Consider the following 25,738-nt stretch of genomic DNA (forward strand, 5'->3'; position numbering starts at 1 on the left):
ATCATCTAGACTGTAAACTCTGGCTAGAGTTTAAGCTCATTGTGGGCAGGGAACATGTCTACCAACTCTGCTCTATTACACTACCCCAACTGCTAAGTACAGTCTGAGCACACAGCGCTCAATAAATACAATTGATTGATCATTGCCCTTCTTAGGAGAGTTTCTGTTGAATGAAGAGACGCATCCTTAATAAGTCACATTTGTGTAAGGAAAAGACACGCATTGGTTTTCTATTACGAAGCAGAGACACTGAGTTGGCCAGTATCTTCCAATCAATCAACCAGTGGTTTTTATTCAAGGCTTATTGTTTGCAGAACATTGCATTAAATGTTTGGGAGAGTACAATACAATGGCGTTAGTAGACGTGATCCCTGCCCTCAAGGAGATTAAAAGCTAATAGCAAAGTCAGACCTTAAAATAAATTACAGACAGGAGAAGCGGTTCAGTATAAGGCTATGGAAATAAGTCATAATTATTATTATTATAGTATTTTTTTCAATCCTTGTCCCATCTGGGGCTGGTTTATAATCCAAGTAGGAGGGAGTAGATTTAAGCACCATTTAACAGATGAGGAAACTGAGGCACGGGGAAGTGAAGTGACTTACCCCAGGTCACCTAGAAGGTAAGTGGCAGAACTTGTCTTAGAACCCAGGTCTTCTGACTCAGGCCCCTGTTCTTTCCTCTCCATCCAAACTGCTACCCTGCTGATCCGAACACCTTTCCTGTCCGGCCTTGACTACTGCATCTGCCTCCTCACTGACCTCCCAGCCTCCGGTCTCTCCCCACTCTAATCCATACTTCACTCTGCTACACGGATCATTAGCAATAAAAATGGTCAGTCCGTATCTCCCCACTCCTCGAAAACCTCCAATGACTGCCCGTCCACCTCCACATCAAACGGAATCTTCTTACCATCGTCTTAAACCACTCAATCAACTTATTCTCCTCCTATCTCACCTCAGTGATCTCCTACTCCAGCCCAGCCCACACAGTCGCTCCTCTAGCGCCAGCTTACTCACGATGCCCCCATCTCATTTATGTCACCACCGACCCCTCTCCCGTGTCATCCCCCAATCCTGGAACTCCTTCCCCATCCACAGACGCTGGATCACCACTCTCTCCACCTTCAAAACATTATTAAGGTCACATCTTCTCCAAGAGACCTTCCCCAATTAAACTCTCTTTTCCCCGGCTCGCTCTCCCTTCTCCTCATCTATGCACTTAAATCTGTCACCTTTGGACATTTGATATTTGCTCCACCCCAATCCCAAAGCACCAAGGTACACATTTTAAATTATATCCTGTGAATTACTTATATATTCATGTTAACATCTGTCTTCCCCTCTAAACCATAAGCTCATTATGGGCAGGGAACGTGTCTTCTAATTTGGTTATATTGTAATAATAATAATGTTAATGGTATTTATTAAGTGCTTACTATATGCCAAACACTGTTCGAAGCACTGGGGTAGATACAAGGTAATCAGATTGACCTGCATGGGGCTCACAGACTCAATCCCCATTTTACAGATGAGGTAACAGGCACAGAGAAGTTGAGTGATTTGCCCAAAGGCACACAGCTGATAAGTGGCAGAGCTGGGGTTGGAACCCATGACCTCTGACTCCCAAGCTCTTTCTACTAAGCCACACTGCTTCCCTACTCTCCCAAGCACTTAGTACAGTGGTCTGCATGTAGTAGGTGCTAAATAAATACCACTGATTGTTTGACTCCACTAGGCCATGCTGCTTCTCATAAGTGCTCTGGGACTGAGGTGAGATGAGTATCAAAATGCATAAATGGTAGAGAATCCAGTGGCATAGGTGACACAGATGGGAGAGCTAATAGGGTGGGGAACTGATTGATTATTCAGGGAGACTTCCTGGAGGAGAGAAGGTTTTAATATGGCTTTAAAGTTAGGGAGAGTGGCATTCTGTTGGATATGCGGGGGGCGGGAATTCCAGGCAAGAGGCCAACAATGAGAGAGACATGATCAAGTCAGACTAACTATATTGGTGTTGAAGGAGTGACTTTGCAGGCTGGGTTGTAGCGGGAGAAGAGTGAGGTTAGATAGGAGAGGGAGAGCTGATCGAGTGCCTTTAAGCAAGGAGTCTCCAGGTGATGCAGAGATGGATGGGCAACCACTGGAAATATTTGAGTTTTGAGGAGTGGTGGACTTGCGCAGAATTAGTTTTTAGAAAAATCAACTGGGCAGCAAAGTATAAACTGGAGCAGGGAGAGCCTGGAAGCAGGGAGGTTAGCAAGGAGGTTCATGACAAGTCCTTGGACCAGCAGAGAAGCAACAGTTTGGTCCGAGAGGAACACGGGGATTCTAGAAATGTTGTGAAGAAAGAACTGACAGGATTTGATGACAGATTGAATAAGGAGGTTGAGTGAGGGAGATTTTTAGAGAGTTCATGCTGGATGGTTTCAGTGTGTTGATGACACAGATAGCAAGGTCATTATAGGCAAGAGATGTGGGTTTAAAGAGGGAGTCAAAAATCTGAAGCAGTTGGCGTCGGCAATGCGTGGCTTAGTGGAAAGAGCACGGGTGTGGGAGTCAGAGGTCGAGGGTTCTACTCACGGCTCTGCAGCAGTTAGGTCAAGCAGATTAGAAGGCCAACACCATTCAGTGACTTTCAAGCTTCCAAGCTATCCCCAAAGGTGGCAGAGTTCGGAACTCCAAATCTATTTTTACCTGTAATTTTAAGCCCTCTGTTTCCTGTTTCCTTCGTGCCCAATTCTGTGACCCGAAGTCCCAAGATAATTGTTCTGGGTCTTTAAGATATCTGCATGATGAAATCATTTCCATTCGAAAAAGCCGGAAGCTGAAATGCCAATTCCTGAATAATTTTTCAGACCAGGCTGATCTCTTGAGGGGGTTGGTGCAGTCTTGCTGAAAGGCAGGAGAGAGAAGCAGAAATAACCTCTAGTGGACCAAGGGATTGACAAGATCATCAAGGGCTCTAGGGCCTGGGAGAGTTAGGTTTGCTATGATGAACCTTTTTACTGCTAATAAAACACCCTGTGCCCTTAACCACAGGAGAGCCCATCTAAAACCGATTGCGTCTTCAGGGACATCTTTAAATGGGACGTCTGTTTTCAATGACTCCCAGGGATGACCTCGAAGTTCACCCTACTAAGCCCACTTCTCCCCAACGTTTGGGGCGGCACTGGTCATTTGGGGGGCGGGGCGGTGGGACTCAATTCAGACAAACCGAGAAGGGCTGTTTGGGGGCATTTCCTCTTATGTCGAGCTCCCGAAAAATAAAGGCCCTCTGCAACTACATCCCTCAGTAGCTCTGTTGGAATGAGGACACGTGACCTGGTTCAGGAGAGATTGGACCCTTCTCAGAGACACTGTGTACCAGCCAAGCTGTGGGTCAGGAAAGGAGATATCACGAAGGCTCTTTTGACGAAAATGACCCCGAGGTGAAAAAAACCCTACTTGCATCTAAACAAGAAATGTGTCAACATCTTGCAGCTCCTCCTGGCTTTAGCTACCATCTCTATCTGGGTGACTCCAAATCAATCTTTCTAGGCCCGAGTTCTCATTTAACCTACAATCTCTCATCTCTGCTTGCCTTCAGGCCATCTCCACCTGTAAATTTAGCCACCACCTTGAGCTCAATATGTAGCAAAGGGAACAGTGCATCTTCCCCACTAATCCAACTCCTCTTCCTAAATTTCCCATCCCTCTTAATCACCCCATCGTCCTTCCTGTCCCAAAAGTACTGAGGAGAGTGTGGCCTGATGTCAATAAGTCAGTCAGTCAATCGTATTTATTGAGCGCTTACTGTGCAGAGAGCACTGTACTAAGGCCAGTTACACAAGATGTGAGAAGCAGTGTTTTCTGGGCGTTAGAGCATGGGCCTAGGAGTCTGGAGGACCTGAGTTCTAATCCTGCCTCCACCACTTGTTTGCTATGTGACCTCGGGCAAGTCACTTCACTTCTCTGCCTCAGTTACCTCCCGGGTAAAATGGGTATTAAGACTGTGAGCCCCATGGGGGACTTGCTGAACAAATACCGTTAAAAAAAAGGTGGCAGAGGTGGGATGAGAACCTGGGGCCTTCTGACTCCCAGGCCTGTGCTCCAACCATTAGGCAACACTGCTTCTCACCTCCTGGGTAAATGACCATGTAAAGTGGAGAACAGGAAGAGGAACAAGTGCTCAGCAAAGCATGTCCTGTGGAGGCTACATGTCTATCTGGATGGGAGGATCCAGTTAGGGTTGTAAATGTGACATATCACAGCATGGCCTAGTAGAAAGATCACAGGCCTGGAAGTCAGAGGATGTGGGTTCTAATCCCAGCTCCACCACATGTCTGCTTTATGACCTTGAGCTGGTCACTTCATTTCTCTGGGCCTCAGTTCCCTCATCTGTAAAATAAGGGATGAAGAGAGAAGCAGCATGGCTCCGTGGAACGAGCACGGGCTTTGGAGTCAGAAGTCATGGGTTTGAATCCCCGATCTGCCACTTGTCAGCTGTGTGACTGTGGGCAAGTCACTTAACTTCTCTGTGCCTCAGTTACCTCATCTGTAAAATGGGGATTAAGACTGTGAGCCCCACGTGGGACAACCTGATTGCCATGTATCTACCCCAGTGCTTAGAATAGTGCTATGCACATAGTAAGTGCTTAACAAATGCCAATATTATTAACAGTGCTTGGGATGTAGTAAGCGCTTAAAAAATACCATTATTATTATTATTATTATTATTGCAAGCCTCATGTGAGACAAGGAGAGTACAACATAACCATGTTGGAAGTCATGTTCCCTTTCTAGACTTACAGTTTAGAAGGGGAGACAGACATTAATATAAATAAATTAAGGATGTGGACATAAGTACCATGAACTAAGGGTTCAGTGACTATCAAGTGCTTTAAGGGTACAGATCCAAGTGAGTAGATAACACAGAAAGGAGAGGGAGTGGGAGAAAAGAGGGCTTATTCTGGAGAAGTTCGCTTAGAGGAGATGTGATTTTAAAGATTTTGGAAGTGGGGAGAATGGTGGTCTGTTGTATATAGAGAAGCAGCGTGGCTCAGTGGAAAGAGCACGGGCTTTGGAGTCAGAGGGCATGGGTTCGAATGCCGGCTCGGTCACTTGTCAGCTGTGTGACTTTGGGCAAGTCACTTAACTTCTCGGTGCCTCAGTTACCTCATCTGTAAAATGGGGATGCAGACTGTGAGCCCCACGTGGGACAACCTGATTCCCCTGTGTCTACCCCAGCGCTTAGAACAGTGCTCGGCACATAGTAAGCGCTTAACAAATACCAACATTATTATTATTATTATTATATGGGACGGGAAGAGGGTGGGGGAAATTCCACATTGGTAAGGAGTCAACAGTGAGATAGATGACACTGAGGAACAGAGTAACTTGACATTAGAGAATTAGTGTGCAGACTGGATTGTAGTAGGAAATCAGCAAAGTAAAGTAAGAGTGGGTGAGTTGGTTGAGTGCTTTAAAGCCTCTGGTAAGGTGGTTCTGTTTGTTGCTGAAGTGGATGGGCAACTATTGGAGGTTCTTGAGGAGTGGGAAGGGGTAGACTGAATTTTTTTTCAGAAAATGGTTGAGAAACAGATTGAAGTAAGGACTGGAATGTGGAGACATAGGGGACAGAGAAGAGGCTGATGCAGTAATCAAGACAGGAGAGGATAAATGCTTAGATTAACATGGTAGAAGTTTGCATGGAGAGGAAAGGGTGGATTTTAGGGATGTTGAAAAGTAGAACCTACAGGATTTGGTGACAGGTTGGTTAGGAGAAGCAGCATAGCCTAGTGGATAGAGCCTGGGCCTGGGAGTCAGAGGTCATGGGTTCCAATCCCAGCTCTGCCACTTGTCTGCTGTGTGTGACCATGGGCAAGTCACATCATTCCTCTGGGCCTCAGTTACCTCATCTGTAAAAGGGCAATAGAGACTGTAAGCCCCACTTGGGACAGGGACTGTGTCCAACCTGATTTGTTTTTATCCATCCCAGCGCTTAATACAGTGCCTGTCACATAGTTTGTGCATAACAGATACCCCGATTATTATTGTTATTATTATTATGTCAGTTGAATGAGATAGATGAGTTGAGGATGATTCCAAGGTCAGGGGCTTGAGAGATAGGGAGGACTTTCCTAAAGTGAAGTGAAAGACACGGGGAGGACAGGGTTTGGATGATAAAATGAGGAGTTCTGTTTTGGACATGTTTAATTTCAGATGTCAACGGTTCCACTCTCTGTAAGAGTTTGGAGAGGAATGGTAGGAGGTGGATGAGGTGATAACTAGAAGGAGGGGTTTTTTTTAGGATTAGGGGACTCATGAGCATATTTGAAAGCAGTGGGGAAGAAGTCATTGAAAAGTGAACCATTACAGATGGTGGCCAGATAGGGAAGGAGGGAGGGGGTAAATGCTTTTATGCGGTATGCAGGGATGGGGACAGGTGGAGGGGGTGGATTTTAAGAGAAGGCAGGAGATGGGATGAGACCACTGTATTAAGCGCTTGGGAGAGGACAATATAACAGGTACATTCCCTGCCATAATGAGCAAGAGGACAGTAAGAGAGTAAAAAAGAAGCTAACACCTCCCCCTTTCCCAGTGAGTCTTGGGGAGTGGGAGAAAATGAACCCCTCTCCCGGAGAGAGCAGCAGGGGAAACAGACCGGTCATTTAAGGGAGACCCAAGTTTCAGTAATGGTGAGAAGGAGCAGTGACTGGGTCAGGAACAGGTCAAGGAAGAAAAGAAACTTTCCTAAAATGGAGTGGGGGTTCCACAGGCCATACTTGGTTGAGGCGGGTGACGGGGTCTGCAGGGCGTGAGGGGTTGGATGGGAGTGAGTTGATGGGGACTGGTGTCAGCAGAGGGGGATAAGGAGTGGTGCTGGGAAAGGATGATAGGGGTGCGGAAGGGGAGGATGATAGGGGTGAGGAAGGGAGGATGATGGGGTGAGGAAGGGGAAGATGATAGGGGTGAGGAAGGGGAGGGTGATGGGGTGAGGAAGGGGAGGCAGGGTCAAAATAGCCCAAGGAATGGGAAGGAGTTGGATGGGATTGAGCTGAGGAGGCTTGGCATGAGCCAGAGGGATGAGGAGAAGTCCTGAGAGAGAGAGGAGTTTGGGAGCGGACAAGCCAGGATTCAAAATCCAGGCCTTGTGATTCTCAGGCCCATCCTCTTTCCACAAGGCCATGTTGCTTTAATTTCTTGTTTCAGTCTTATTGCCTCTCCCTTTCGTCCCCTCATGCTCTCAAAAAAAAAATCAATAAATAAAATAATGGTACTTAGTAAGCACTTTCTGTGTGCCAAGCACTGTTCTGAACACTGGATTGGATGCAAGTTAAACAGGTCAAACACAGTCCCAGTCCCACATGGGACTCGTAGTCTTAATCCCCATTTTACCGATGAGAAAACTGAGGCCCAGAGAAGTGAAGTGACTTGCCCAAGGTCACACAGCAGACAAGTGGTGGAGCTGGGATTAGAACCCAGATCCTTCTGACTCCCAGGCCAGGACTCCATCCACTAAGCCAGATTGCTTCTTTGTATGTCCCTGGGCTGCCCTTCTCCTTGGCTGTTTGCCCGGAAATATACCGAGCATTCTGGGATGTTTCCACAGCAGAGGGTAAGTTGGGAAGGAGGGAGGGTAGGAGACCCTCCAACATGCACCTTAGCTAACAATAATAATAATAATAATTGTGGTGTTTGTTAAGTGCATACTATGTGCCGGGCACTATACTAAGCTCTGGAGTGGATACAAGCAAATTGGATTGGACCCAGTCCCCGTCCCTCATGGGGCTGCCAGTCTCAATCCCCGTTTTACAGATGAGGGAACAGAGGCCCAGAGAAGTGAAGTGACTTTCCCAAGGTCACCCAGCAGACAAGGGGCAGAATCGGGATTAGAACTAAAGTCCTGCTGACTCCCAGAACCGGGCTGTATCCACTAGGCCACCCTGCTTTCTTAGCTGTGACTCCTCTGCAGAGGGTCAATGCCCTCTTGCCAACCGAGCCCTTTCTCCAGAACCATCTGTGCTCATCTCTCCTACCACCAGCTGATTCTGGTCCTGGTACAGTGAATATAAGGGGGTGCTTGCTTTGTGGTCCCAGATTCTGCCAATGCCAACCCACCCCTCAGGTATGGGTGGACCCGGGGGGCATCTAAGTCATCTGCTACCACCGCCCTCTCCCTCGCGCAGCAGGGGCTCAGACTCTCTCCATTTCAGATTCCACATTCAAAGCCCGTTTCTCTAAATTTTGAAATTCAGACAAAAGAACGTAGTTTGGAAATCTCCGATGAAAGGCAAATATACCCTCCTGCAAAAGGCCTTCATTTGGGGAACATTTACTGGAAAACTGTACAAGAATCCCCTTTGATCCCTTTGATGGGCTTTGAACAATTAATCTTATTATGGCGCAAACAATCGGTTAATGAATTGCAAACTTACCGACCCCACTCGAAGCAGTTAAGTGCTTGTTTTCAAAATAGTTTCACTGGTTCAGTCAAAATAAATGGATCTAAATTAGGGTTGGGACTTCTGAATGTACAAATGCCCGGTTTCTGTAAAAATGTTTACTATTTTAAGTAAATATTTAAACTCTCAGAGTATGGGACGGGAAGGGCCTGTTGACTGGCATCCAGTTCCATGTCCTGCTTTTCCCTGTTCCCCATCTCTTTGGCTTGGGAAAATTCCGCTGTCTAGGGCGGGCCTATCCTCGTCTGTGAGCGGTGAGCACCAGTATCCCATGACCCTTCCCGCTCTGGCTCACCAACAACTGGCTGGAAGCAGCCTGACCACCGTGGTTCCCCAGGGGATAGAATAATAATTATTATTATTATGGTATTTGTTAATCGCTTATTCTTTGCCAGGCATTGTACTGAGCGCTGGGGTGGATACAAGCAAATCGGGTTGGATACAGTCCCTATCCCACTTACGGCTCACAGTATTAATCCCCATTTTCCAGATAGGTAACTGAGGCACAGAGAAGTGAAGTGACTTGCCCAAGGCCACATACCAGACAAGTAGCAGAAAGAGATTAGAACCCAGGACCTGCTGACTCCCAGGCCTGTGCTCTATCCTCTACGCCATTCCCCAGCCTCTTCCTTCACCTCAGGATGAAGTTCTCAAGCCAAAAATGAGGGCTGATGTGGCATCTTTAATAATAATAATTGTGGTATTTGTTAAGCGCTTACTATGTGCCAGGCACTGTCCTAAGCGCTGGGGTGGATACCAGCAAATTGGGGTGGAAACAGTCCCTGTCCCATGAGGGGCTCATAGTCTTACAGGTGAGGTAACTAAGGCACAGAGAACTGAGGTGACCTGCCCAAGGTCACAGCAGACAAGTGGCGGAGCCAGGATTAGAACCTAGGTCCTTCTGACTCCCAGGCCCATGTTCTAGCCACTAGGCCACACTGCTTGGGCCCCAGCTGGACATTATTAATCACATGGGTTTATCGCGACCTTAATTTGCAGACATTCGGTCAGATGGCACATATGGGTAGACACGCTCCCCGTCCATAATGGGCTTACAGTGTAGAGGGGGAGACAGACATTAATATGAATGTCATTTATAATATATGATTTAATGGTATACATAAGTGCTGTGGGGCTGGGGCGGGGGGGTGACTATTAAATGTCCAAAGATCACAGATCCATGTGCAAAGACAATACAGAAGGGAGATTGAGAGAGGGAAAGATAGCTTAATCAGGAAGGCCTCCTGGAGGAGATGTGACCTTAGACCTTCTCAAGTGAGAAGCAGGAAAATGGGAAGTCTTCTCCCAAGCCAGGAATACTGGAGGTTTTAAAATTTTTATTTAAGCGCTTACTATGTACAGGCACTCTACTAAGCCCTGGGGTTGGATACAAGCAAATCAGGATGGACACAGGTGGACCTCCAGTCTCCATCCCCATTTTACAGATGAGGTAACTGAGGCACAGAGAAGTGAAATGACTGCCCAAGGGCACCCAGCGGATACGTGGCGGAGCCAGGATTAGAACCCATGACTTTCTGACTCCCAGACCCGTGTTTTATCCCCAAAACCATGCTTGCTTCTCTACTGCTGAATTACAACAGATCAAGGAGGCAGTGCTTTTTCTTTCTTCACAAGTAGAAACCTGCAGGGGCAGGATCAGCCTGAAATACACCCATCGCTGTGGGTGGTGGCCTTGTCACCCCCACTGGAGTCCATCAGAATGCCTCTCTACTCTCCGTTTCCTGGGGCAGTGTGTGGTGAAATGGGTCCTGTCATGGATAATTAAAATCTGCTTAAGATCAAAGAGATCTGAGCTAGCCAAGAGCTTTAGCTTCCTTCTCCACCCAGCCTTTTCCTGCTGCAGTGGATTCCCAATCCTATGGTTTCCTCTGCCCACTGGCCCACTCGGAGTCCAGTGAAGGTTGAAATAAATAAGCAGCAGCTGGCCAGGAGAAAGAGGCAGAAGAGCAACACCTGAATATCACATGCATGCCCACCCACAAGAAATAAATCAATTGTATTTATTGAGCGCTTACAGTGTGCAGGGCACTATATTAAGTGCTTGGGAGAGTACAGTAGAACAATATAACAGAGTTTGTAGATATATTCCCCGCCTATAACACAGACACACTCACACACAAAATTAGTCAATCAACCAATCGTATTTATGGAACACTTACTGTGTGCAAAGCACTGTACTAAATCCCTGAGAGAGTCCAATGTAACTATATAATAGAGTTAGTAGACACATTCCCTGCCACAACACACACACATAGACAAAGTTAATCAATCAATTGTATTTATTGAGTGCTTACTGTGTACTTAGCACTTGGGAGAGTAGAAAATATCAAAATAATAGAATTGGTAGACACGTTTTCTACCCAAAATGCAGACACACCCGCCCCCCCCAAAACCAATCAGATTTATTGAGTGCTTACTCTGTGCAGAGTTCTGTACTTTGGACTTGGGAGAGTGGAATATAACAGTAAAGCAGAGGTGGTAGACATATTCCATGTCCACAACACAGAAGCAGCATGGCGTAGGCCTGGGAGTCAGAAGGTCATGGATTCTAATCCCGGCTCTGCCACTTGTCTGCTGCGTGATCTTGGGCAAGTCACTTTGCTTCTCTGTGCCTTGGTAACCTCATCTGTTAGGACTGAGACTGTGAGCCCATGTGGGACAAGGACTGTGTCCAACCCAATTTGCTTATATCCACCCCAGTGGTTAGTACAGTGTCTGGTACATAGTAAGCGCTTAACAAATACCACAACAATAATAATAATTATCATTATGAATAGACACACATACACACCACCCTCCCACCCCCACCCCTCCACCGTCTCCAAAAGATTTGGGATTTAGCCCCATGGCGTTTGTCAGGGACGAACCAGTGAACCAGTGCCAGGCCGGTGGTCCGCCCCACCCCTGAACGGGGGCGGTGGGTGACGGTGCGATCGTTGGTTGTTTCAGGTATGACCATCCCCGAAGAGGACACAGACGTAGGACAAGGCAGTAAATATTGCCTCGTGGCGATTGGGAGACTTCAGGTAAGAGCCAATCATTCACTCTTTCCTCTCAGGGCTGGCTCTAGGAGGTGAGGGAGGTGTTCCCTCAAAGCAGTTCATTCATTCAGTCATATTTATTGAGTGTTTACTGCAGGCAGAGCACTATCCTAAGCGCTTGAGAGAGTACAATATTATGGTGTTCGTTAAGCACTTATTATGTGCCAAGGACTGTACGAAGTGCTGGGGTAGAGGGGTAGATACAAGATATTTAGGTTGGACACAGTTCATGTCCCTCATGGGGCTCACAGTCTTAATCCGCATTTTACAGGTGAGGTAACTGAGGCACAGAGAAGTAAAGAGACTTGCCCAGGGGCACACAGCAGATAGATGGTGGAGCAGGATTAGAACCCATGACCTTCTGGCTCCCAGGCCCATGCCCTATCAACTACACCATGCTGTTTCCCACATTCATTCTTCATTTATTCATTCAGTGGTATTTACTGAGTGCTTCCTATAGCGAAGAGCAGTGTACTAAGCACTTGGGACAGTACAACTTTCATTCATTTGTACTTATTGAGCACTTACTGTGTCCAGAGCACTACACTAAACACTTGGAAAGTGAAACATCACAATAAATGGTCACATTCCCTGCCCACAACAAGCTTACAGTCTAGAGGAGGAGACACATTAATATAAATAAATCAATGACAGATAGGTACATAAGTGCTGTGGGGATGGGATGGGGGTGACGAATAAAGGGAATAAGTCAACGCCAGAGGGGGGAGGGAGAAGAGGAAAGGAAAGCTTAGCCTGAGAAGGCCTCTTGGAGGAGATGTGCCTTCAATAAGGCTTTGAAGCGGGGGAGAGTCATTGTCCGTTGGATATGAGGAGAGAGGGCGTTCCAGGCCAGAGGCAGGATATGGGCAAGAGGTTGGTGGTGAGATAGACAAGACTAAGGTACAGTGAGAAGGGGTGACCCTGGAATGGCCGCAATTCAGGATTTGAAAGTGGGCATCCAAGTGAGAAGCAACATCTCTGAGAAAAGGGACTAGGAAAAACAACATTGGTGGTTCAGTAGCAAGGGCTGAGGGGAAGAGTGGGATTTCCACAGAGAAAGCTTCTTAAAATTCACTCTAAACTCTCTCAATTCTCACCACTCCCTACATTCTAAATACTCTAAATTTGCACCCGCTCAAGCCATGAGCCCCAAGCCAGATAGATGTGATCAAGTTCTAAGTAACCCAGCGCTTAACACAGTGCTTAGCATAGTCAGTACTTAACCACAGTTACCTCATCTGTGAAGTGGGGATTGAGACTCTGAGCCCCATGTGGGACAGGGAATGCGTCCAATCCCATTTGCTTGGATCCACCCCATTGCTTAGTACAGTGCCTGGAACATAGTGCTAAACAAATGCTACAATTCTTATTATTATCATTATTGTTATTATTATTCAGGGATTTGGGCAGGTTTATATATGACATCATATGGAATGGGAGGGTAGGGCAAATCTTTTCCTGCTTCTGAAGCCAACTTTCCCCTACCACCCTTTCATTCATTCATTCAGTCGTACTTATCAAGCGCTTACTGTGTGCAAAGCACTGTACTAAGCACTTTGAAGCTTGTATTGTTATACAATACGACAATAAATAGACCTATTCCCTGCCCACAGAGATGGTCAGTTCTTCTCTTGGCTTGCGGTTTTATTCCGGTGCCTGTGATTCAGAACCACACTATGTCATTGTCAAGTCGCCCGTTTTTCTGACAGAGAAACTGAGTCACCAGATTGTGTGGCTTCTCATAGGTTATCTGGACGGTCGGCATCACAGCCAGGGATTCATTTCAAGGATCCTGGATGTACTTCCTCCCTTGCCAACTCCTCTTTAGGCCAAAAGCAAGAGCTCCAGGGGGAATTTAGTCCCAAGAGAGCAAAAGAACTGTTGTACAGGCCAACAACTGACCAGAAATGATTCACTTTCCTGTCTTAAGACTGGTAGTTTGGGTCTTTAAGTATAAAGACCAGCACTTACAACACAGAGTGTCTCCAAAATCCAAGTATGTGGTGCCTGAATCTGCTGGGGAAAACTTGCCGGATCATTGGAAAACCAAGCGGAGGTTGGTTCATTTCCTCGTTGGCAGCTGGGGATTGGCACTTCGCACAGAAATCAATCAGTGGTATTTTTTAATGGTATTTATTAAGCACTGATTTTGTACCAGTGCCGATAAACTAATCAGGTTGGACCCAGTCCCTCTCCCACCTGGGTATCACAGTCTTAATTTCCATTTTACAGATGAGGTAACTGAGTCCTAGAGAAGTGAAGCGACTTGCCCAAAGTCACACAGCAGCAACAACATGGAATAGTGGCTAGAGCAAGGGCCTGGAAGTCAGAACGACATGGGTTATAATCCCAGCTCTTCCATTTGTCTACTGTGCGACCTTGAGCATGTCACTTCACTTCTCTGGGCCTCAGTTACCCCATCTGTTAAACAGGGATTAAGAGTGTGAACCCCACATAGGACAAGGACTGGGTCCAACTTAATTACCACGTATCTACCCCAGTGCTTAGAACAATGCTTGGCCCATAGTAAGCGCTTAACAAATATCATAATTATTATTAATTATTATTATGGTAATTAAGTGACAAAGCCAGGATTAGAACTCAGGTCCTTCTGACTTCCAAGCCCAGGCTATATCCACTTATTGAGAACTTACTGTGTTCAGAGGACCATACTAAGCGCTTGGAAGAGTACAACACAAGGGAGCTTGCAAGCACTTTCCTTGCCCATCAGGTACGTGGCTAAACACCATGATGGGAAGGAAATTACAAACTAGTGAGACCTACCTAGAATCTGCTTAATGGACTCTGGGGCCAGGGATTCCCATAACCAGGAGCCCACCCTTTCCCCACCAGCAACTAATCTGGGCTGTAGAAACAGTCCCAAAATTCCTAGGATACATCAGGGTGAAAGGACAGAAGTGGAAAATGGACAAACTGATGTCAGGGTTCCCAGGAAAGGCTTGGAGTTGGGGCTTTAGGTTTGTGCCCTAAAGACACTGCAGTATTTGTTTAACCCTTACTCTGTGCCAAGCACTGTGTATATACAAGATTATCAGGTCAGATAAAGTCCCTGTCCTATTTGGGATTTGTCAGTCTAAGGTGAGGGAGAAGAGGTCATTAATCCTCATTTTACAAATGAGGAAAATGAGGCATAGAGAATAATAATAATAATGGTACTTGCTAAGCACTTACTATGTGCCAAGCACTGTTCTAAACCCTGGGGTAGTTACAAGCTAATCAGGTTGGACGCAGTCCTTGTCCCACATGGAATTCACACTCTGATCCTCATTTTTTTGTTTTACGCCATTGAGTCGTATCCAACCCATAGCGATGTCATGGACTCATCTCTCCCAGAACGCCCCACCTCCATCTGTGATCGTTCTGGTAGTGTATCCATAGAGTTTTCTTGGTAAAAATACAGAAGTGCTTTTCCATGGCCTCCTTCCGCACAGTAAACTTGAGTCTCCACCCTCGACTCCTATGCTGCTGCTGCCCGGCACAGGGGAGTTTTGACTTGTAACAGATGGCCTTCCATTCGCTAGACACTGCCCCAGCTAGGAATAAAATGGGTATACCTCTGCTTGACTCTCCCTCCCGTAGTCGAGACTGGTAGACAACTGGAAACTCTCCAGGTGTGACCCTGAGAGGGGGATAAAATAAAATACCTCATTTTACGGATGAGGTAACTGAGGCCCAGCGAAGTGAAGTAACCTGCTTAAAGTCACACAGCAGACGAGGAGCAGAACTGGAATTTGAACCCAGTCCTTCTGACTCTCAGGCCATGCTTCTCCAAGGTCACACAAAGTTTTTGTTATATTGTTATATTGTACTCTCCCAAGCACACAGTAAGTGCTCAATAAATATGATTGATTCATTGATTGGTTAGGTTTAATGAGAGGACCATACTAAGCACTTAAAACTAGGATTAAGACCCAGGTCTTCTGTTTCCCAGTTGTTTGCTCTTTCCAGGAAGGGTCTCATCTATTTATCTAGTCATTCATTCATGCATTCATTCATTCATTCATTTTAATGTCTGTCCCCCCTTTTAGACTGCCCTGCAGGACTTTTAGACTGTGGGCAGGAATGTGTCTATTTGTTGTTATATTGTACTCTCCCAAGTGCTTAGAGAAGCAGCGTGGCTCAAGCGGAAAGAGCTTGGGCTTCGGAGTCAGAGGTCATGAGTTCGAATTCCGGCTCTGCCACTTGTTGGCTGTGTGACTTTGGGCAAGTCACTTAACTTCTCTGTGCCTCAGTTACCTCATCTGTAAAATGGGGATTAACTGTGAGCCTCATGTGTGGGACAACCTGATTACCCTGTATCTACCCCAGTGCTTAGAACGGTGCTCTGCACATAGTAAGCGCTTAACAAATACCAACATTATTATTAGTAGTAGAACAGTGCTTTGCACACAGTAAGCTCTCAATAAATACAACTGAATGAATGAACACCACTATCATTCCTGTCACTGAAATTTTACAGCCTCAGTGCCATCTTTGTCCCCTTTCTGTCTTTCAAAAATCTCTCTTTTTTTAATGGTATTTGATAACTTGCTCGTGCCCCATCGCTGAGAAAATCATCTCTTCCCCTTCTCCTCTCTCTGTCCTTCCAATGCTTCCACCATCCCCGGCTGGGCCAGGTGACAAGCTCTCCGGTGTGCCTGGACATGAACAGCCTGTCCGTCCCCACCGAGTTCTTGTCGCGACACAACTCTGACGGAGTCGTCACCTTTGTGGACCCCAGGTGCATCAGCGTGATTGGCTACCAGCCACAGGTCAGTTGGATTTGTAGCCAGGACCGACATGGGAATTTGTAACGTTTCTGAGTCGACTGTGGAGAGAGATTGGGACAACTGGATGGGAAGATGAGTTCAGGGGAGGGGGCCACTGGAGGGGCTTCTGGCCTTGTAGCAGCTTCTTTGGACCGTCTCAGAATCCGCAGCCTCTCTGAATAATTTGACCTTCTTCAGGGGCGGTACCAGGGTGAGTGAAATGTTTCAACATCGCCAAACACGTCAGTCGTTCACTCGTATCCACTCTGCAGTTCAAGCTGGAGCCTGTGTTTCCATGTGGCATCAGAGCGACCAAAATGTTTCCACATGGCCAAATGCGTAAACTATTCACTGGTGTACCCTCTGAGGTCCAACTGGAGCCTGTATTTCCATGTGGGCTCTTCCTCTGGATGCAGATTTGGAACTGTTTGATAGAGTGCCAGACAAGAGTTTAGTTAGTTCAGTGCTCCTGACAACACCTGAGAAATGGGCTGGTACATCCTCACTTTCCCCAAGGATTTTTGCCTGAAGAGCTGTTTCCCTGTAACTTCATTGGGTTTGATTGCGATTCTTTTCTGCCTTTGAGAGGTAAAATCCTCAAAAGATTTGATTCTAAAAATAACTTCCAGAAAAACTTTTTCTTAAAATAGTTTCCATTTGGGATTGATTGTCCCTGTTTTAGTGTAGAACTGTTGTGTGTTCTTCAGAAGGTTGTTTTGTTATCAAGCCATCAATCGCATTTAGTAAGTACAATAGTATTAATAGACTTGATTCCGACCCTCAAGGAAATTACAATCCGGTGGATCTTTCCTTTCAGATCAGGGGCCATTCCCATGAATACCTCCAGAGAAGATGGTAAATGAGCTCCTAACTAGGAGTTTATGATAATAATAATAATAATTGTGGTATTTGTTAAGCGCTTACTATATGCCAGGTATTCTACCAAATGCTGTGGCAGATGTGGAGAGGGAATGTGTCTGACTATTGCTATATTGTACTCTCCCAAGTGCTTAGTACCGTGCTTTGCACACAGTAAGCACTCAGTAAACATGATTGAATGAATACAAGGTAATCAAGTTGGACACAGTCCCTGTCCCACATAGGGTTCACACTTTTAATCCCCATTTTATAGATGAGGTAACTGAAGCATAGAGAAGTGAAGGGACTTGCCCAAGGTTGCACAGCAGGCAAGTGGTAGAGCCCGGAGTATAACCCAGGTCCATCTAACTCCCAGGCTCTTCCTCTGTCCACTAGGCCATGCTGCTTTTATGCACTACAGAAAGTTTAGTGGACTGAGTACAGTTCTACAGTTCAAAAATTGACTTCCATAGGTTGTATTTCCTTCATCTTTTTGATCAATTTACTTCCTTTTTAATGGTGATTGATTTTTGCATCCCCCCCAATTCATGGAGTATTGGATTAGTGCACAGGCCTGGGAGTCACAAGGTCATGGGTTCTAATCTCGGCTCCTCCACTTAAAATGTATAGCATATGTTAAGCGCTTACTGTGTGCCAAGCACTGTTCCACTTGTCTTCTGGGTGGCTTTGGGCAAGCCACTTCATTTCTCTGGGCCTCAGTTACTTCACTTGTAAAATGGGGATTGAGAACGTGAGCCCTGTATGGGCAGGGACTGAGCCAAACCCAATTTTCTTGTATCCACCCCAGCGCTCAGTACAGTGTCTGGCACAAAGTAAGCGCTTAACAAATACCACAATTATCATTATTAATAATAATAATGAAATTAGGATAATTATCCAGTGGCGTGTTCAGGCCTTGGATCTGCCTCTCGTTGCAACTAGAAAAGGATCTATCTAAAGAGCTCAGAGCAGGCCAGAGCTTCCCGAGCAGACTTGGGGAGGAGATTTGAGCCCAGAATACTTGGGAACAGAATATGCCTGTGGCACAGCGGTGAAATGGGAACTGTGGAATTCAACATTTCAAAAGACTGGTTTTATCCCTAGGATCTTCTGGGAAAGGACATTCTGGAATTCTGCCATCCTGAAGATCAGAGCCATCTGAGAGAGAGTTTCCAGCAGGTAATGCCCCAGGACTTCCACACTGTTCCCCAAGAAGTCCTTATATTTTCCATGAGGTCATTGAGGTTGTGATGATCTATTCCACCAGCCCCTACGCTTTAAGGGAGGATGAAGCTAGTGGAGCCTCTAAGTGGTGCCTGAATGCCTAACTGAGCCAATCAGAAAGAAAGATTAGCAGTATTGCACTCTCCCAAGCGCTCAGTACAGTGCTCTGCAAAAGTAAGCACTCAATAAATATGACTGAATGAATGAGAAAGTGGAGGGGCAACTTGGGGGAAGAATAATAATAATAATGTTGGTATTTGTTAAGCGCTTACTATGTGCAGAGCACTGTTCTAAGCGCTGGGGTAGATACCAGGTAATCAGGTTGTCTCACGTGAGGCTCACAGTTAATCCCCATTTTACAGATGAGGTAACTGAGGCACCGAGAAGTTAAGTGATGTGCCCACAGTCACACAGCTGACAAGTGGCAGACCTGGGATTCGAACCCATGACCTCTGACTCCAAAGCCCGTGCTCTTTCCACTGAGCCACGCTGCTTCACGCAGCTCCTTCGGTCATCTTAGGGGAGAGAGGTTAATGAGCTATGCTCCTCTAATGCTAACCTTTTCACTCTACCTCGATCTTGTCTATCTTGCCGCTCACCTCTCGCCCCACATCCTACCTCTGGCCTGGAAGGCCCTCCCTCTTCATATCCAATAGACAGAGACTCTCCCCACCTTCAAAGTCTCATTTCCTCGAAGAGACCTTCCCTAACTAAGCCCTCCTTCTTCCCATCCCTTCTGCATCACCCTGATTTACTCCCTTTATTCACATCCCCCACACCAGCCCCACAGCACTTATGTACATATCTGAAATTTATTTATCTTAACACCCATCTCCCCCTCTAGACTGGAAGCTAATTGTGGGCAGGGAATGTGTCTGTTTATTGTTATATAATAATGTTGGTATTTGGTGTTGTACTCTCCCAAGTGCTTAGTACAGTGCTTTGCACGCAGTAAGCATTCGGTTAATAGTGTTGACTGACTGTGAGCCTGGGAGAGCAGTACATGGGGAGAGTTTCTGCTGCGCACCCTGGATGGACACAGGAAGCAGGACGGGCTTGGAGGAGATCCCTGGAGGTTTGGAGACCAGCGGCTAGGACTCTGGAAGAGTGAGATTAGAGAGGGGAAATAGTAGATCCAGGGAAAGGTGGTATGAACTGGATTAATTTTCATGTGTTACATTGTTAAGATCTTATCAAATAGTGTTAACATCTCAGATGTCCTTGTCTGCCTGAAGTAGGGGCTAGGGGAGAAGTTCAAGGTGCCCCAAACACATGTGGACTGGGGAGCCAGAAGTACGGCTTGGCATAATGGATAGAGCATGGACCTGGGAATGAGCAGGTCATGGGTTCTAATCCTGGATCCACCAGTTGTCTGCTGTGTGACCTTAGGCAAGTCACTTCTCTTCTCTGGGTCTCAGTTACCTCATCTGTAAAATAAGGACTGAGACTGTGAGCCCCCTGCGGGACAGGGACTGTATCCACCCCGATTTGCTTGTATCCGCCCCAGAGCTTAGTACAGTGCCTGGCATACAGCAAGCACTTAACAAATGCATAATTATTATTATTACTACAGGAAGGAGTGTTTTTTCTTTGAGCTTTCAGCAGCCAGCCCTGAGCAGGGAGTGGTAGGCTAGCCTCCAAAGATTTCTAGGCATTCAGGAAGATGCCTGGGATTCAGACATAGAGTGGTAGCAATAATAATAATAATAATAATCATGATGGTATTTGTTAAACGTTAACTATGTGCCAAGCACTGTTCTAAGAGCTGGGGTACATACAAGCTAGTCAGATTGGACAGTGCCCCTGTCCCACCTGGGGCTCACCTTCTTAATCCCTATTTTGCAGGTGAGGTGACTGGGGCCCAGAGAGGTAAAGTGACATGTCCAAGGTCACACAGCAGACAAGTGGCAGAGCTGGGATTAAAACTCCGGTCTTTCTGACTCCCAGACCTGAGCTTTATCCTTTAGGCCATGCAAATGCATAGGATGGAGGAAGTAAGGGTTTGGTTGTGGAAAGCCTCTTAGAGGAGAAGTGATTTTAAGGAGGGCGCTTTGAAGATGGAGAGAGTTGTGGATTGGCATTCATTCATTCATTCATTTGTATTTACTGAGCGCTTACTGTGTGCAGAGTGCTGTACTAAGCACTTGGGAAAGTACAGTACAATAAGTGTGACATTTCCTGCCCACATGATCTTTCAATCTAGATGGGGGGAGACAGACGTCAATACAAATAAATAAAATTACAGATATAGACATAAATGCTGTGGGGCTGGGAGGGGCGAACAGCAAAGGGAACAAGTCAGGGTGATTCAGAAGGGAGTGGGAGATGAGGAAAAGTGGGGCTTAGTTTAGGAAGTCCTCTTGGAAGAGATGTGCCTTCAATAAGGCTTTGAAGAGGGTGAGAGTCATTGTCTCTTGGATTTGAGAAGGAAGGGCGATTCCATGCCAGAGGCAGGACATGGACCAAAGGTCGGAGGCAGGATAGACAAGTAGGGGAAGTGAGTAGATTGGTGTTAAATGAGCAAAGTGTGCACATGGGTTCTAATAGGAGATCAGTGAGGTAAGGGAGGAGGGGATGAAGCTGACTGAGTGCTTTAAAGCTGAGTGCTTTAAATGGTAAGGAGTTTCCATTTGCAACAGTGGATAATAATAATAATAGCATTTGTTAAGTGCTTATTATGTGCAAGGCCCTGTGCTAAGTGCCGGAGTGAATACAAGGAAATTGGATGAGACACGGTCCCTGTCCCATATGGGGATGACAGTCTTAGTCCCCATTTTACAGATGAGGTAAGTGAGGCACAGAGAAGCGAAGTGACCTGCCCAAGGTCATAAAGAAGACAAGTAGTTGAGCTGCAATTGGAACTCAGGTCCTTCTGACTCCCAAGCCTGTGTTCTATCCACTAAGGCCAACCGTTGGAGGTTCTTGAGTGAATCACTAAGGACTGAAAGAATGTTCTGGACAACAGAAGAAATATGGATTGGAGAGGGAAAGGCAGGAGGCAGGGAGTTCAGCGAGGAGCCTGATGCAGTAGTCAAGGAGGAAAATGAGAACTGCATGTATCACTATTTCAGCAGTTCGGATGGAGAAGAAGGATAAATTTGGTGAAGGTCAAACTGAAAGGTTTGGTGACAGACTGAATATCCAGGTTGAATGAGCGAGATAAGTTGAGGATAATACCATGGTCTTGGGCTTATGAAACAGACGTTGGTAGTGTCTACAGAGTTAGGAAAATCTGGAGGAGGGCAGGGTTTAGGTGAAAAGATAAGGAGTTATGTTTTAGACAAGTTAAGTTTGATATTTGGGAATCAGCATGGCCTAGTGGCAAGAGCACGGACTTGGGAGTCAGAGGACGTAGGTTCTAATCCCGGCTCCGCCACTTGTCTGCTATGTGACCCTGGGCAAGTCACTTCACTTCACTTCTCTGGGCCTCAGTTACCCCAGCTGTTAAACGGGGCTTAAAAATGTGAGCCCCACGTAGGACAGGGACTTTGTCCAATCTGATTACCTTGTATCTACCCCAGATCTTAAAATACTGCTTGGCACATAGTAAAGCTCTTAACAAATATAACATTATTTTTGTTATTATTATTATTATGTCCTGAAGGCAAGAGGAAATGCGAGACTGCAGAAAAAGGGAGAGATCAGGGCTGGAGGAGTAGATTTGGGAATCATCCTCATGAAGACGGTAGTTGATGCAGTGGAAGCAAATGAGTTTTCCCAAGGGAGTGGGTGTTGATAGAAAATATAAGGGACCTAGAACTTATCCTTGAGGGACCCCCACCACTCACAGAGGGTGAGACGTAGAGGAAGAACCCCCGAAAGGGACTGAGAAGGAACAGCCCAAGGCAGAGGAGGAGAATCACGAGAGGACAGTGTCAGTGACACTGAGGTTAATAACTGTGGTATTTGTTAAGCTCTTACTATGTGCCAAGCACTGTGCCAACCGGGGTAGATACAAGGTAATCGGGTGGGATACGGTCCCTATCCTATGTGGGGCTCACAGTCTCAATCCCCATTTTACAGATGAGGAAACTGAGACACAGAGAAGTGAAGTGACTTGCCCAAGGCACACAGCGGACAAGTGGTGGAGCCGGGATTAGAACCCATGACCTTCTGACTCCCAGGCCTGTGGTTTAATAACAATAAGAATAATTATGGTATTTGTTAAGTGCTTACTATGTGCTAAGCACTGCCCTAAGAGCTGGGGTAGATACAAGGTAATCAGGTGGTCCCATGTGGGACTCACAGTCTTAATCCCCATTTTACAGATGAGGTAATTGAGGTACAGAGAAATTAAGTTGCTTGCCCAAGGTCACACAGAAAATAGGTGGCTGAGGTGAGTTTAGAACCCAGGTCCTCTGACTTCCAATCCCGGGCTCCTTCCACTAAGCCATGCTGCTTCTCAGTCAACTTCTTCTCTATCCACTAAGCAATGTGGACAGGGAACATGTTTATTGACTCTGTTGTACTCACTCAAATGCTCAGTACAGTGTTCTGCACATGGTTAGCGCTCAATAAATACATTTGAGTGATCATTGGTTGATTACAGGAATACCCTATAAATGTAAACAGCATGTGTTTCTTGTAAATGTGGTTTGTAGCTTAGGGATGTTTTTCCCATTAGATTTTCATGTTTTCAATTAAGTTCTCTCCCAGAAGCTCTGGGAAAAGTAGTATGAAATTCATTGCTGTACTCTATACTTTAAACTATTAATCTTGATTAAAGTAATGCAAAGCACATCAAAATTTTAAATAAATGAGGAGTTGTAATATGATGATGAGTATTTATAGGAAATTGCAGAAGTAGAATCTGGTTCTGCTGACTTTGGGTGTGGTTTTTCAATTTCAGTGAAAGATTTATCCAATTAAGTTTGAACAGCTGCCTTCTTTTCTTCATGAAACACCTTGTAGTAGGCAAATTTCTTTTTTTAATGGAATTTGTTCAACACTTATTCTGAGCCAGGCACTGAACTGAGTATTTCTCTACATTAGAGTTGTGATCGTATTTACAAATTCACCTGCTTTCTTGAAAATTGATGCAAGGCATTTTCAATCCCCCAAATTTAACTGGTAGCGGAGAGACCACAGTTTCTTTTTTATCTGTTTTGGCACCTTGCAAGGATGTGTTAGATTGGCAGGGTTTGATGAGATCTTCTGTGGACAAAATCCCTCTGAAGGAGATGCAATTCACTCGTTCATATCTGCGTCATCTGTGTTCAAATTAATTCACCTCCCAGTGTCAAAACTTCTTTGATTATCTGCTCATGGGCATTGAAAATCTGACACAAACTGGAGGAACCTAGAGGAAATGACGGCTTAGTCAGGGAAGGCACCTTGGAGGAGATGTGATTTTAGGACGATTTTGAAGATGGGGAGAATGGCCAATTATTGGATATGAAGGAGGCCTGAGGGGGGAGGTGGGCAAGGGGTCAGGGGTGGAATAGATGAGATCAAGCTAGAGAGAGTAGCTTGTCTCAGTGGAGCAAAGTGTGTGGGCCAGGTTGTGGTCAGAGATCAACTTGGTAAGGTAGGAGGTGGTGAGCTGATTGAGCATCTTTAAAGCCGATGGTAATGAGTCTGTTTGATGCAGGGGTGGATGGGCAACCACTGGAGGTTTGTAAGGATGAGGAGATCGGGACTGAACAGTCTTTCAGAAAAATGATCCAGGCAACACAGTCGAAGTTTGGACTGGAGAAGGGAGAGACAGGAGGCAGGGAGGTCACTGAGGGAGCTAATGCAATAGTCCAAGATGGGACAGCTTAAGTGCTTGGGTCAAGGGTAAGAGCAGTTTGAATGAAGGGCAGATTCTAGAGATGTTATGGAGGTAAGCTAACAAGATTTCATGGCAGACTGAATGTATGGGTTGAATGAGAGATGAAGAGAGGATAAAGTTTCCAAATCTCTCCGACGATGGAGCAAGTGTATTGCAAATAGGCATCCAAAAACCACTCAGCGGAATGAATGTCAAACTTACCGTGATGGAAGAGACGTGCTAGGAACTTTGTCTGTCTTATGCTGTCGAGTCACCTCCAACCCATAGCGACTCCATGGACACATCTCTCCCGAGATGCCCCACTCTCCATCTGCAATCATTCCAGTAGTGTATCCATAGAGTTTTCTTGGGGAAAATCCAGAAGTGGTGTACCCTTGCCTTCTTCCGCACAGCAAACTTGAGTTTCCACCCTTGACTCTCTCCCATGCCGCTGCAGCCGAGCACAGGTGAGCTTCAACTTGTAGCAGATTGCCTTCCATTCGCCAGCCACTGGCCAAGTTAGGAATGGAGTGGGTAGACCTCTGCTCGACTCTCCCAGAGCTGACCCTGATAGATTACTGGAAACTCCTCAGGTGGCCATCCTGATAGGGGAAACTTTACTTCACTGAAATACCCTTTTTTGGGGGCAAGAAACCACTTTTGCCTCTACCACAAGAATAATGATAACAATTGCGATATTTGTTAAGTACTTGCTATGTGCCAGACACTGAGCTAAGTACCGGGGTGGGTACAAGCAAATCCGATTGGACACAGTCCCTGTCCCCTATGGAGCTCACATTCTTAATCCCCATTTTACAGATGAGGGAACTGAGGATAAGAGAAGTGAAGTGACATGCTCAAGATCACACAGCAGACACGTGGCGGAGCCAGGATTAGAATCCGGATCCTTGGGACTCCCAGGCCCTTGCTCCATCCACTAGGACACACTGCTTCTCAACTGAGGGTCTCCCTAGGATTCTTTACCGGGCAGCCTTGAAGACTGTGGGTGGTTCCAGAAGAAAACACCAGGATTGGTTGGATGAAAAAGCTTCTGAGATCAAAGAGCTTCTTGCTGCAAAACATATACTCTCTGAAGACCTCACAGATTCTCCCAAAACAGATAAAAGAGATATTTATTGAATCTTTTGTCACGGAATACTAAACAAACATAGATCAAGCTATGTAGTGTGGCTGAAAGGATTGCCCTGCTGAAAATGTGCCAGTCTTGCAGACTGAAATCAAGCTGAGGATTTATTCACCTGAGAAGTGAATATAGATCCCCGACCCCTAACCACACCAGACCAATGCCAAAGAAGCAACATTGGTCACCAGCGAAGTCAATATGTCAGTCAGTCAGTTGTATTTATTGAGCAATTTTTAGTAATAATGATAATAATAATAGAAATGGTATTTGTTAAGTGCTCATTATATGTCAAGTACTGTTCTAAGTGCTGGGGTAGATACAAGCTAATCAGGTTGGACGCAGTCCCTATCCTACATAGGGCTCACGGTCTTCATCCCCATTTTACAGATGAGGGAACTGAGGCCCAGAGAAGTGAGGCGTCTTGCCCAAGGTCACATAGCAGACAAGAAGCCGAGCCGAGATTAGAACCCAGGTCCTTCTGCC

The 25,738-nt window shown here is 46.0% G+C and overlaps 1 protein-coding gene across 3 annotated transcripts in view; it reads left to right on the forward strand.

The window, feature by feature from the left end:
• The window catches only part of ARNT2 (aryl hydrocarbon receptor nuclear translocator 2), a 222,506-nt gene that overhangs the window by 163,116 nt on the left and 33,652 nt on the right, over window positions 1-25,738 (forward strand). For all 3 annotated transcript variants that reach the window (XM_039912280.1, XM_029066286.2, XM_039912281.1), the window contains 3 exons: window positions 11,417-11,493; window positions 16,146-16,280; window positions 18,240-18,314. In XM_039912280.1, the coding sequence (XP_039768214.1) occupies window positions 11,417-11,493; window positions 16,146-16,280; window positions 18,240-18,314 (287 nt within the window). The remainder of the gene's footprint in view (window positions 1-11,416; window positions 11,494-16,145; window positions 16,281-18,239; window positions 18,315-25,738) is intronic.

The sequence above is a fragment of the Ornithorhynchus anatinus genome, chromosome 5 (assembly GCF_004115215.2).
Source record: "Ornithorhynchus anatinus isolate Pmale09 chromosome 5, mOrnAna1.pri.v4, whole genome shotgun sequence".
Classification (NCBI taxonomy): domain Eukaryota; kingdom Metazoa; phylum Chordata; class Mammalia; order Monotremata; family Ornithorhynchidae; genus Ornithorhynchus; species Ornithorhynchus anatinus.